The sequence below is a fragment of the Lagopus muta genome, chromosome 2, assembly GCF_023343835.1.
Source record: "Lagopus muta isolate bLagMut1 chromosome 2, bLagMut1 primary, whole genome shotgun sequence".
Classification (NCBI taxonomy): Eukaryota; Metazoa; Chordata; class Aves; order Galliformes; family Phasianidae; genus Lagopus; species Lagopus muta.
The window spans coordinates 42003734-42017160 of record NC_064434.1 but is presented as its reverse complement, the minus strand read 5'-3'; the positions used below and the strand labels follow the sequence as shown (position 1 = coordinate 42017160).

General features: G+C 37.8%; 1 protein-coding gene across 2 annotated transcripts in view; it reads left to right on the top strand.

Annotated features, from left to right (window-relative positions):
* LOC125688799 (prolyl endopeptidase) overlaps positions 1-13427 on the top strand; it is a 94059-nt gene that overhangs the window by 56631 nt on the left and 24001 nt on the right. For both annotated transcript variants that reach the window (XM_048935282.1, XM_048935283.1), the window contains exon 10: positions 1370-1473. In XM_048935282.1, the coding sequence (XP_048791239.1) occupies positions 1370-1473 (104 nt within the window). The remainder of the gene's footprint in view (positions 1-1369; positions 1474-13427) is intronic.

The window sequence follows — 13427 nt, the reverse complement described above, 5'->3', positions numbered from 1 at the left end:
TGCTTAAGTAATGAGCATGTTTGAGACATCTGTGTTTGGAAAGTGCAAAGGAGTGGCTTGTACCAGAGATGACTATGGTTTGGGATATTAAGTGCCAAACCATTACCAAAATGCCATCTATGACTGCTTCTTTCATCACGTGGTTTCCTAATATGCACTTACTCTGCCTGCTCTGAGCAGCTGTATATATGTATAACAGCTGCTCTGCCTGTGACCACCTTGCATGGTTTCCTTTGTGCTTTAATGCTGCTGTAATGCTTCTTTGTATTTTCACCTGCATTAGGCTTGCTAGTCACTATATGGCAAGTACAATTAAATAAAATACTTCCCAGAAGGTTAGAGTATTCCTCCTTTTATTCCTCCCATTAATTCATCATTATGAAAATAAGTTTTATCAGTTTTTAAGTATTGGTTTTCATTTGTGTTCTGTCGCCAATCTTTATCTTTGATTTTCCACAGTCTATAAAAATGATTTAATGAGGCAATTAACTTGTGTCAGATGTGTCCTCCTTATTTCATTTTTCAGTATAATTTTTATAGCCATAACTTCTGTAATAATTTCAGGAAACCAAAAGCAATTACCTAAAAGATACACAGTATAGCAGTATTTCAATCAAGTATTGTCCACTCTGGTTAATTTTATTGCAGAGAAAATTTCTGTGGAAAGCTTATTGCCTTAAACTTTTAGTGTTCTTTACTTTAATACATGTTTAAATAGAAGTTTTATACTGCTCAAAGTCAGAGATTTTTCTCATGCAAAATCACTTGGAAAAAACACAGATATGTCTCAAGCAAGTGAGGCTGCCTTCAAACCTTCAGGATCAGGATGTAAAATAAATGGTAGGAGACCAAATTCTGTTCAGTCACATAGGTACTCTCTGCTACTCTGTCACAGTCTCAAGTTGATGCCTAGCTCTTTCTCTTATCCAGGGTTCTGTTTGAATTGTAATGTCAAAATATTTTAACGTAAGGAGAAAAATGACTCAAATAAAATTCTTAGTATAGTTATTCTTGGTCTGGTAGCTCTGGGGGAGATGTTTTGAAGTGAACTTTATACTTCTTCCAATTTTGTCAGTCTCAATAAATGCTATGTTACTTCATGAAAACAAATGATTTTCTTTTTTTCCAGTTTGTTTAATCCACTTTCGATACTAACTTTGGGCAGCAAGAATTATTGTCTTTACAGAAAACCTTTGCACCCCTCTTAGATTAAATGTATCGTATTTTTTAAGAGGTGTTAACTGAAGGAGTTATCAGGAGTTTTTTTTTCCCACCCTGCTGAATTATCATTCATTACTCCATCACAATGCCTATCATCCTTTTAACAGTGCCCCTTACTTGAAGCTGACAAAGTTGCACTCTGTTGTAGGTATTATATATCACTGTGATCTGACTAAAGAGGAACTGGAGCCAAGAGTTTTTCGGGAGGTGACTGTGAAAGGATTTGATCCTTCGGTTTACCAGACAATTCAGGTAATAAATGCAATTCCTTCCATCTGCTTGTAAACACTTAGATGAATGTTTAATGAAATTGTGCTTGGCTGAAGGTGATTTCTTTAACTTCAGAGCCCTAAGGGGTTCTTTATAGATACCTGCTGCGAGCTCATAATAAATACTGTGGCTAAAAATATTATGTGAAATACACATTTTAAGTAACAAGTGATCTTGCCACTAAACACAGCTTTGGTAAACGCCGATAAGGTATTGGGCCCTGGTTTGGACTTTAAGAAAACAGTATCTAGGAATGACTTGTACAAATTCATTGAAGTAATTAGGGATGTCATTACATCCTAAGGCATAGCAGATTTAATCCCTGCAATTTATAGAAGAAAGTTTGGAAAGTGGTTTAGTTACTTTATACATAGGATTTTGCAACCGTAGAATAAGAGCAGAGTAGAAGATCTCTGTTTCTATAGCCAGAAGTATAACAGGAAACAATGCCTAGAAGTGGAACTTAAATAAACTTCGTGTGGAAAAATAGGAAATTACCTCAGAGATACTATAGTGAACTGTAACACTTTTCAATGGAGTCTTGGAAAGGAGATGCTATCTTTCTTAATCTCTTATTTTAATTTTGCCCCAGTACATATACAGGACAGACTCTGTAAAAGCAGAGAGACAGTTCGGTATGCTCATGTTGCTGCTGTAAGCAAATCGTCTGGTTGTCCACGCATCTGCAGACAGAAATAAGAGTTCTGCAGATGACAGTTTGCTATAATTGTTCTCACAGAGTCTGTTTCAGTCAACTTCATTTCAGAGACTTGCACAGAATTACTTTGGGGCATAGTGAGCTGAAAAAGAGGAGAGCATTTTCTTTAGGGAAGAACTTGGTACAAATATAATGCTGACATGAAACTTAAGGATAATAATGGAATACAAATACCCATCTAATGAAGAGTTTTGAAGGGCTTGCCATAAATAAGAAATAATGCATTTTTCTAGTAAATCATATTTTATGACTGGAAAAACAAAATCTCATTTTATATTTAAATCAATTACATGCTAAATTAGGGTAAGGTTAGAGTAGTAATGCACATTGTTTCAAAAAGGAAGCATGCTCTGCTATTCCCTGTGCAAACCTCTACTCTGTGAATCTCTGGCGGAGTGGAAGCCAGTATTATTGTTCTGATTTTCTCCCTACTCCTGCTCAGAGCTAGCTCTAGGTAAATGTGACCTGTGCAGTTACAATAGGATCATAAAGTGTTCAAAGAACACTCTTGGATAACCACTCATTCAGCTTTGCCTTTTGTCAGCAAATTAGTCCATTGTGGTAACGCCTTTGAAATTACTTCTGCAGTCATTGGAATTGATGATTCACTGTAAATTACATTGTTCAGATTCAGGAGGAACTCTCAAATGAGCTGTGAAGGCAGCTGCTTGTTGCAGCTGTGACTGGGACTATTTGGTCACCTTTGTAGTAACCTGGCCTGACATGCTGCATGCTTTTGCACAAACCCAGTCCTCATCCCCATTGGTGGAATCCCACATGGACCTTTAATGTTTGTGCTAAATCGGATTTGGATGAGAGAAAGAGAAATGGTGGCTCATCAAAGGAATTTATAAATGGCTGTCAACCTTGCATATCCATTTCAAAACTCAGGCACTGGTTCAGGGAATTGTGGAAGAAACTGAAAATTAAGAATGCAAGAAAAATCTGAAGTTAGGCAAAGGCTGTTGATTATAGAAGCACCAGCAGCATTATGGAGTTCATGACATAACTTTAATTTCCATCAGAATTACTAAAGTAGTAAAGAAAAATGTAGTTGGCTCTGTTCCGGTATATGACCTTAGGGAAAAGCAGGTCCCCTGCAAAGATTATTTTTTTTTATTCTTGCATACCTGAAGAAACATCTCTTGCTAGATTTGTCTGTATAACATATATGAAACTTTAATGACCTGTTGTTTTTTTAGCAGTCTTTGAATATAACTGTTTTAAGAAGACTTGAACTGAAATTATAAGGTGTCATGAGTGTGAAATCCAAATTATGGCAGCTGGAAAATGTCACAGCGCCTGCTTTTTGCTCTTCTGGATCACCTGTAAAGCTTTCTTCACAGACTCCTTGTACTTACAAGTATAGACCAGTAACAAAGTTTGCTTTCTGTATATAAATTTTCAAGAATCATAGAATGGTTTGGGTTGGAAGGGACCTTGAAGATCATCTAGTTCCAACCTCCCTGCTACAGGCAGGGACACCTCCCTCTAGACCAGGTTGCTCACAGCCCCATCCATCCTGGCCTTGAATGCTTCCAGGCAGGGGAAATCCACAACCTCTCTGGACAACCTGTTCCAGTGTCTTACCACCTTCACAGGTGGAATGTCTTACTAATATTTTATCCTGGCTACATTTGTTAAATGTTATACTATATAGTGTTAGTAACTTCTTCCTACCAAATGCTTCCTGAGATTTCTTTGCCTCACTGAATGCTTTGATCCACCAAATGACAGACTTCGGGAAGTAGCCAAAATCCATGAGTGAATTTTACAGGAACTTTGCTTTTGCCAAGAGCCTTCATGTTTATTGCATAGATAGTTCAACTGCTGCTTTAAATAAAAGGTTTGTATTTTATCTTTATAAACTAAGTGCTTATATGCCTCTCCATATTAACACCTCACTGTGACACTTAATCATAGGTAAAAGTGTCTGTCCTGGCTCAGAACTCACCTACTTTTAGGCTGATATGCAGTCAAATATTGCTTAGCTCTTTTTGCCATTTTTTGAATGCCTTTCAGGACTATCCTTAAAATACATAGGTAGCTCCAAAAGTGATGCCTCCTATTTATTTACATAGAAGCTATGATAGATACAAAGAGCAAAATAATACTATTTGGTAAGAGTACATTTTCAACTACAAAGCACTATTTTTCTGACCTAGTCATCACCGTTAGCTATGCATTTGTGCTAGTGATGAACAAGATCCTGTGTACTGCACTTACTAAAATCTTCACCAATAGAGGTGTCGCACTGTCACCACTGCTGAAATGCACCACCTGTCACCTCACTGTGCTGATATCCACTGTTTTGTCTTCACAAACTCTCAGCAAGCATTGATGAATGACAATTGATGCAGTGTTTTATGCATGGAGCAAATTTGTCACACATCTTTGCTTCACCTACACTTCCATGTCAAATACCATTTTGTCAGACCACCCCTCTGCTGCCATCTGTCACACTGCATTGGCAGGAAGATTTGTGCTCTACTGCTATACCACCAACATGTGCCTCTGATATCATAAGCCAACATAGCAAAATAGGAGGCATTACTTTCAGAGCAGCCCTCATAGTTTGATGTGAACCAAACACATATGCTGCTATTGACAGATGAAGTTTGAATTAGCTCTTGCAAAAGAACTGTGAAATTCATAGCACAACTTAATTTGTTTTGAAAACAGTTGCTGTTCAGAGGCTGTTGTGAAGAAGGACAAGTCTTTAAAAGGGTATCTGTTTTCTTGAGGCTGTGATTCTCTCTTGCAGAAATTGTTTTTACAAGTGAAGTGATTTTCATAAGAAAGATGTTCTGTTGTTCTGCCTTTCGGCCCCGTCTGCACTCCTTTGCAGCACTGATTTCAAGTTATGATTCACTGATGAGAGAAAATTAGCCTCCGAACATTCTAATTCCTAGTGGAACTTAGCACTGTACAGTTTGCCACAGTTATTAATCTCTGTTTCAGGAAAATAAAACACAGAAGATGAGTCAGGCTGGAGATTGATTGACAGAGCTGTGGGAGAGATTTGTGCACAGCACCTGCCCACGCTATTCCTGGATTTTGCTGTTGCTGTTAAGAGTCCGTTCACGAGCATTAAATGCTCTCATTGAAATGTAGAGTAAAAAGGGCAGCAGAGGAAAGCAGTGTCCTATGAAAGATGTAGTAAGCTCAACCTGCTTAGCAATACAAGAGCTGATGTTATCACTTTTTTTCAGTGTGGATAGGAGATAGAAGCAATAAGAAGAAGACTAATTCTCATCTAATAGGTACAGAGAGGTCACTGGGTTTTGGAGAGCTATTGAATTTTGGTTCAGTAGCTGGGTCAGCTGTGTTTCTTATATCAGAGGAGAAAAGTGCATTCATTTTACACTGAATTTGTGCACAAAAAAATAATTCTTCCCATTTCAGAACTTAATTTTTGAGGAGCTGGACTTCCTTGTTTTTAACAGCATATGGAGTTTGACTCCCATCTTTATCTCATGGGATGAGAGAATAGAATTAATACTTGGGAAAACAAGTTGTTTATTATTGCTTGTTTCAATTTTATTCATTTTTATTTCCTTGTGGTTTCATATTGCAGTGGGGAAGAAGACTAAGAAATACTGTAGGGGAGAAGCGGATGTTAGGAAGGAAGTGCATGGGTTTTAGTGCTTGCCACAGTGTAGCAGACCATCTACCCCCTTCCAAGGGGAAAATAAACTCTGGACTGTTTCACTTTTCATCAGAATTCCCAAGATGAGACTGAAATCTTCAGCTTAGAGCTTTTCTGGTGCTTTGGTAATGGCTATGGTTTTGGCACTTAGTCAACAGTCTTGCTCTGGATGGCATCAACAAAATCACAATGACAACTGTGGCAGCATTGGCAGTGTGCCTGTGTGAATTTAACTTGTTACACCCTCAGCATGTGATTGCTATGAGCACCACTTTAATCTGCCATTAACTTTTCTGCTTACAGGTCAGTGAGGAAACAACTCAAAACACGGTCTTTTGGTTTTAAGGCTGTGTAACTCTTTAAAGCCAGAAGATAGTATATTGAAAAATGACTTATATTGCAGCCATATTGCATTCCATTTTAAGGTGAAAATTTGTGCTTGTGAAGGATGTTATGTCTAGAAGAGCAACAAGTGAAGAATTTCCCATAATGACCTTAAATGATCTTGAATTTTTGAGGCCTGCCTAAACAGAGTAGAATTTTACTCTGTACCCAGTATACTTTAAGCAGCAGCATCCAATGCACTCAGATAATTCATACCAGTAATTCTGGCAGACAGTGATATTTCCTAAGTCTGGAGTTGAATAGAGGAGGAATCAGATCTTCATATTCCAAGCAGGAGGGATGTAGCAATTGAATTCAAACTGGATTGGCAAAGAAAGCAATGCAGTTTTCCTGTTTTAAGACCTAAATGTCCAAAGTTGCTCTCTCCCCTTCTTACATACTACAGAGGATTGCTGTACAGTTTAGATGTTGGGAGTTTGTGTTCAGCAGAATGCAGAACAATAGAAATGTTGTTTAGTGTGGAGGAGTACAGAACTGCTGTTAGGAAGAATTAATACAATACCAGACCACACAGTGTGGATGGATGATATTAAAATACCAGTCTTTTCTTTTTTTTTGGATCATCATACAGGCTTTGTGATTCGCTATTCCCAAGCTTTTTAATATCAGATTTTGTTTATTTTTCTGCTAAATGTGCAGGGAATTGAAGAACTTCTTAAAATGCTAGTTTGCAGAACCTTCTTGAGCCAGCAGTGTGTGCTTGCAGCCTGGAAGGCCAGCTGTGTTCTGGGCTGCATTAAAAAAAAGTTTGGCCAGCAGGGAGAGGGAGGTGGTTGTCCCCCTCTACTCAGCTCTTGTGAGGCCCCAGCTGGAGTACTGTGTCCAGGCCTGGGGCCCCCAGCGCAGGAAGGACGTGGAGTTCTTCAAACAGGTCCAGAGGAGGGCTGCTAAGATGGTAAGGGCTAGAGCACCTCTCCTATGAGGAAAGGTTGAGGGAACTGGACTTGTTTAGCTTGGAGAAGAGAAGGCTCTGGGGAGACCTCATTGTGGCCTTCCAGTACTTGAAGGGAGCGTATAAACAGGAGGGGGAACGGCTCTTTACAAGGGTGGATAGTGATAGGACAAGGAGGAATGGTTTTAAACCGAGACAGCGGAGGTTTAGGTTAGATATTAAGAGGAAGTTCTTCACCCAGAGGGTGGTGACTCACTGGAACAGGTTGCCCAAGGAGGTTGTGGATGCCCCATCCCTGGAGGCATTTAAGACCAAGCTGCATGTGACTCTGGGCAGCCTGGCCTGGTGGTTGGTGACCCTGCACAGAAGGGGGGTTGAAACTTGAAGATCATTGTGGTCCTTTTCAATCCAGGCCATTCTGTGATTCATATTAAATCATCATAGCATGACTAAAATGTGTTATGAAATATTCTTATGCCTTACTCAGTCGAATCTTTGATTGAACTTGTAATGGCTGTTTTTGTAATGAATACTAGTTAGCATGCTTGATCCCAAGCTGCATTACATGCTCCATTTCTTTCTCAGAATTTCCTAAAACACAACACAGAATCACATGGATTAAAACAGAGTTTAGTTATTGAACCTAGTGTAGAGAATCTGTTTTGGTATACAGGAGCTTTATACAACTGTAAAGGAGTTTAAATGATTATTTTACAACCTTCCATGTCTTAAGTTATTGCATTGTTAGCAGTGAATAAAAACAGTATAGATTCCTACAGTAAATGACTGAATGCATTTTACCATAAAAAAAATAAAATATTAAAAGTGTTATTTACTCAAACATCTTAAATGAACATCTGTTTATATCCTCACGAATCTCAGTAGGTAGATTCTTTACTGATGTAGAAGAATTAAAATGAGAGTTCTGTTGTAGTAAAATGCTTATTATTCATCCTCTTCTAAACAAATTGCTGAAGATGATTCTTAGTGGAAATACTCTTACAGCTCTTATTTTCCCTTTCGTATAAGCAACTTGGTGTTATTACTCAAAGGTACTGAGGAGTACTAACTCCATTTTCCATTTTACAGGAATAAAAATGTTTAGAATGAGATTTGTCTGTGGTTACACACTGATGTGCTAAGGTTATTTCTGGATATAGGTTGCTCTTCTTTTTGCTGATCTCAGGAGTTGATTCTTCAGACGTGATCAGAAAACTGGTAAATAAGTTTTTGTTATAGCATGTGCCAGTTCATAAAATGTTAGCATCAAACTTACAGAAGAAAAACAAACAAAACAAAGACCAACCCTAAACAGCGCCCACTCCCAATATCTCCAACAATGTTAAATCCTGACAAAACAATATCTTTTGATAAGTACAGTGTACATGTCTCATAGAGTGCAGAATAAACAGTTGCATTCTATAAAGGTGAAGGATCAAATGCAGAGAGTGCTTCTACAAATAACTACTGTTCCCAACCTTCCTTATAGCTCTTCACGTCTTGTTCAGACCCAAGCAGCCATAAAAGTAGAGCATTTCATCATGGTAAGGACTGTATGTGTAATTGTCCTCTAAAAGAAAGGAGCGATAACTACCAGTTTTCTCTGTCTTTCTCGAGACAATCAGCTTCACTGGCATGCCAGCGCACTGTTCATAAGGAGAGTGCTCATCTGCAAGTATAGGAGTATTTTTTTTAATCCATCCTGCTCGCTTATTACTTTGCCTCACAGAGCCTATCCAGGAGTGGGTTAAATTGTGATTTAATGCTGCAGTGAAGACAGTTCTCTCTGGGATTGTAGTCATTAGTTTTATTCACTTTATTCGCTGGCAAAAGGACATTAGATGATTACAGCTGTCAGACCTCACTGATGCAGATCAGAATTCAAGGCACCGATTTGGCATGGAAGGCATTGCATTCTAGTACTAGGCTACTGAGATAATCAGGCTATTCAGAGATCTGATGGCAAGTTTATCTTTTTTACTGTTTTGCTAGTGGTGTTGTATAGTCATTAAATCATCAAGAAGAGGACTTGCACTTAATAAATTGTATGGGTAAGTATCTGTCTTTGCCACTGGATGATTTTGAAATTGGAACAGATTTGCAAAACAGAAGTAATTGTAGTTGCTTACTTGTTAATGAGGTCCATGCTACTTATAAACATGGAGTGCTCAATATTTTACAGGCATTCATGCAACTTTAGTATATATTCACTTTTTATTATACATAAATATTTAAAACATTTTCTGAAACATAGCTGATACAAATTTGCAATTAGTTGGTGGATTTTTGAAAGTATTTCTGTTCTCACCAGCTGTTCCTGAAGATTTTTCTATGATTCTGTGAAATTTTATTACATCGTGGCTTTATGAAAGGCAGAAAGGAAGCTTGTTCTCTTTCATTCCATTTATTTTCTTTACTTATGAAGCTTCTCTTCCTGGGTTCGTATAAAGTATAAGTTGAAATGATCTTTTGAGGTTATTTTTCACATTGCAGTTAAAGAGGTTGGATTCTCTCTTTTCCTACAAGAGGAAAGGAACCAACTATTACTGCCTAGTAGGGGATACTGCAGTCATGAACAGAAAAACCTCTGGCAGAGCCGCTGTGATAACAGGACAGAAAAACTGGGAAAGGGAAGAAACTGCAGTGTGTGCATGCAGTGGCAATGTGGTCATGGATCCATCGTGACTTCTAAGACAGGTCACAATTATGGCTTCTAAGACAGACCACTTCTACCTGTAGTGTATGTAATAGTATATTCCTGACTGGCTTTAGTCTATTTGGTTGTTAAAAACCTCCAGTTTCCCTAGGCAATTTGTCCCAGTGTTTCACTGCATTTATTGTTAAAAAGCTCTTTTTTGCAGGGGAAAGAGTCTGCCACAAGGTTTCACCTATATTCCCTTGCTATGCTTGCTAAGCATTCCATTGTGTCTCTCACAGACAGGGAAGACAGCTCTTCTTTTCCCTGGATTCTCTAAATGTCCAGGATGTGATGTGACACGCTAAGCAAAGTAACTGTAACTGAAGTTTGCAAATGTTGAGTACAGTAAAAAGAATTGTTTCATTTGTTGTATTCATGTTGTAGGAAAGACTTCTGCTTGTATGTGCCAGTTAAAGAGTTTTTTTCTTGCCTAAAAATTCTTTGCTCAAGTTCATTTGGACGTGCTCTGTAACTCTCGTATGCTTCTCTGAATTACTTAGTCAGTTCTTTCCTATCCTGCAGGCGATTGCACCTGTCCGAACATCATGCTGCATTTCTTGCCTTACTGGATTTTATTTTACTTTTTCGTGTAGCTTTGCCTTGTGTTCTCTTTGCAAAAAGCAATCCCTTGCCACCTCTTTTCTGCAGGAGACTCTTACTGTTTCCTGTTAGTAATGAAACTTCCCCACAGTTCCCCATATTCCGCTTAGACACTTCACAGTGAGTGAATTTCTCATCCTGAACGATGTCCTTGTGGGCCACCAAGGAACTGGGGTGTTTTCAGAACAGAAATGGCTCTGGCAGAGCTGACGGGTTTGTATTTGTGAGCCCCAGGCCTCTAAGCACACACAAGTTAGTAACTAGCTTATATTAAGCTTGACATACTACTGATGCAGAAACATTTAAGTTAGTACAGCAGCCTACAGAGAACAAACTAGAAGTTATTGCTCCTTTATTTACTTGTGTTATTGGAGCACTTTGACAGCTTAGTCGTGGACTGTATTCACCTGTGCACCTAAGTGCTATGTACAGACAGCCTGTTAGCAGGGCTCCTTGCCCAACCACACCTTGAAAGCAAGATAGATCAAGAAATTATGTTTCTGGATGGTTAATAATAGTAACTGTGTGTTAACTACATAGAGGCATTGGAACCAAATTATAATTAGCAATATTTAAAAGTAGTGAAAAATACCCATGAATTTTTTACATATATTATAAAAACCTGATAAAGTTCTACTTGATCCTTAGTGACAGAAAATTTTAATTTCTGTTGTTAATTAACATTAATCACCCTGGTGGAAGATAGATAGAGTTGAGTGGTGAATATTACTGTTAAATAGTAATTCCAGTTGTTGGTAAAATCTTAAGTAGACTTACTTCAAACACTGTAACTAAGTTGTCTGTAACCTGGGAGCCCTCTACCAAGTAAGTAAAGCTTAGGAAAGGATATATATTATGCAAGATGATCATATAACAGCTGTGAGCTATATTAAAATGACACAATCTTGGTGCATTTTGAAAGAATGCTTTTTTCCAGGAAATAGCAGGGAAAGTAGCAGCTTGCTTTCCAACCAGCACAGTTCAATCACTGATTACATGAGGTTTTTTTTTCCTTTGGATGTTCATCTATCTGTGATCCAATACAAATTCATCATGGCACAATTTTATTAAGGGTAATCTAGTTTGCAGCTTCATTTATCAGTTGATTTTATTTTATCAACACTGCCTGGAGGTATTGATAGAATATCATCTTTCCTTTGATTAATTATTTCTGCTCTGTCCTGGAGGCATATCTTAGAAAATTTATGGGACAAGGGAAGCCTCCTAGAAGCATAATTATAGTTCACAGCAACTAGTTTTTTTTACCCATATAGATGAATGATATCAAGAAGTAGATTTCCTTAGTTCTGACTTGCTTTTCTCACATACACAGTAAAATGGATGCATAAATTCTTCCTGACAAGTACAGTTTGCTTTTTGGCCAAACGTTTTTGGAAGTGATAGCACAAAGTGTTCAGTGTTAATGACTTAAAATACACAAGATACAAAAAAGATTCAAAGGTTAATGGTAGAATCCCTGGAACTGAGGAATCTTTTACCGGTAGGAACATCCCTGAAGTTATTCTTCCACTTCTTGGTGCATTTTTGAACTACAAGCAGTCACTGAAGTTGACTTGCGGTAGTTAGATGTTTTGTCTGTTTTGTGATTATTAGTATTTGAATTCTTTGACTGATATTAAAGTTTGTTGAATTTTCCCACCTTTTCAGATATTGCCCATGAAAGAAAAGATCAGTCCAAGTTGTCCATAGCTTTACTGTTTAAATAAACAAGGTTCTCCTTCTTCCTCTTGTTTTTTCCTCCTTGTTCCAATATTATTATAGAGATGCATTAGCACACCTCTTGGTGTTCCTATTATGAAGTACCTTCAAGCCTTGTTATGATGTCTGTCTGGAAATTACATCATAAAGTGAAATTTTTTGTAGGCTTTCATTGTACTGTTTTAGTTGTCATTCCCTCCCTCCTTCCCCTCCTTTCCCCCCCGTTGTTAAAGCAATATAAAAAAAGCAAACAAAACAAAAAACATCATGGAGAACTGCAAATCTGAAAACAACAAATGAGCCTGAAGTACTGTCTCTCCTACAAGGATGTGGTCACCACTTTTCAGTCATTGAAATCAGTTTGATGTGATCCTTAAAATTATTTTCTTCTGAACTGGCACTCTTAGGTATTTTCTAGGACTTCCAATTTTTTTTCTTGACTGCTTTTCAGATGGTGTCTTGTTTTGTTTGTTTGTTTGTTTGTTTTTCCCTTCTGCAGCCTTTTGTTTGTTTTAATCTTCTAAATTAACATTTAAGTCTCAAAAATTTAAATTTTATAAATATAATTTGAATGAGAAACCTCATGCGAAAGTGCTTCAAAGTGCTTCTAAGTGTCCTGTTGTTTTTCAGGAAGTTCTTCAGAATTCTGTAACATTCATTGTCCACAACAGATGATATGTTTCTTTTCAAGCCAAAGAGTAGAAGTCAAGGGTTTTGCTGTGCTAACTACATATGAAACTTTTCTTGGTGTGTAGTGATTTATGGTGCCTCTGGTTTTGAGTTGCCAGCAACATCTCTAAACAGGATAACTCTGAAATTATTCAGCTATCAGAAGTCATTGACCAAGCTTCTTGGCAACGTAAGTGGAATATGTAGGTCCTTCTCTGACGTAAGCTGGGTATTTGACATCACCAGTGTTAAAATTCAATTTGTTCTGTAGGAGGGTTTTTGGATATGCCTTTACAGGTGAAATTTGAATGCCCTGCATACTGTAGATGCCCTGCATTAGGAATTAGAGACAAGATTTGGGTCATCTTTTTGAAGCAGCAGCTCGACAGTATAGCTGTCTTGAGATAACCAATCAAGTTCTGACCAAAACGGGAACAGAAATGCTAAATTAGCTGGTTACTGTTTGAGTGAGTGTATCTTTCTCATTTCCCATTAGATGTAGAAAGCCATGAGTAAGAATAGCTTGTTATGGAATAGTGTACATAATGTAAGTTCCCTCCCTTGCATAGTAGCTTTTTATTTTTTA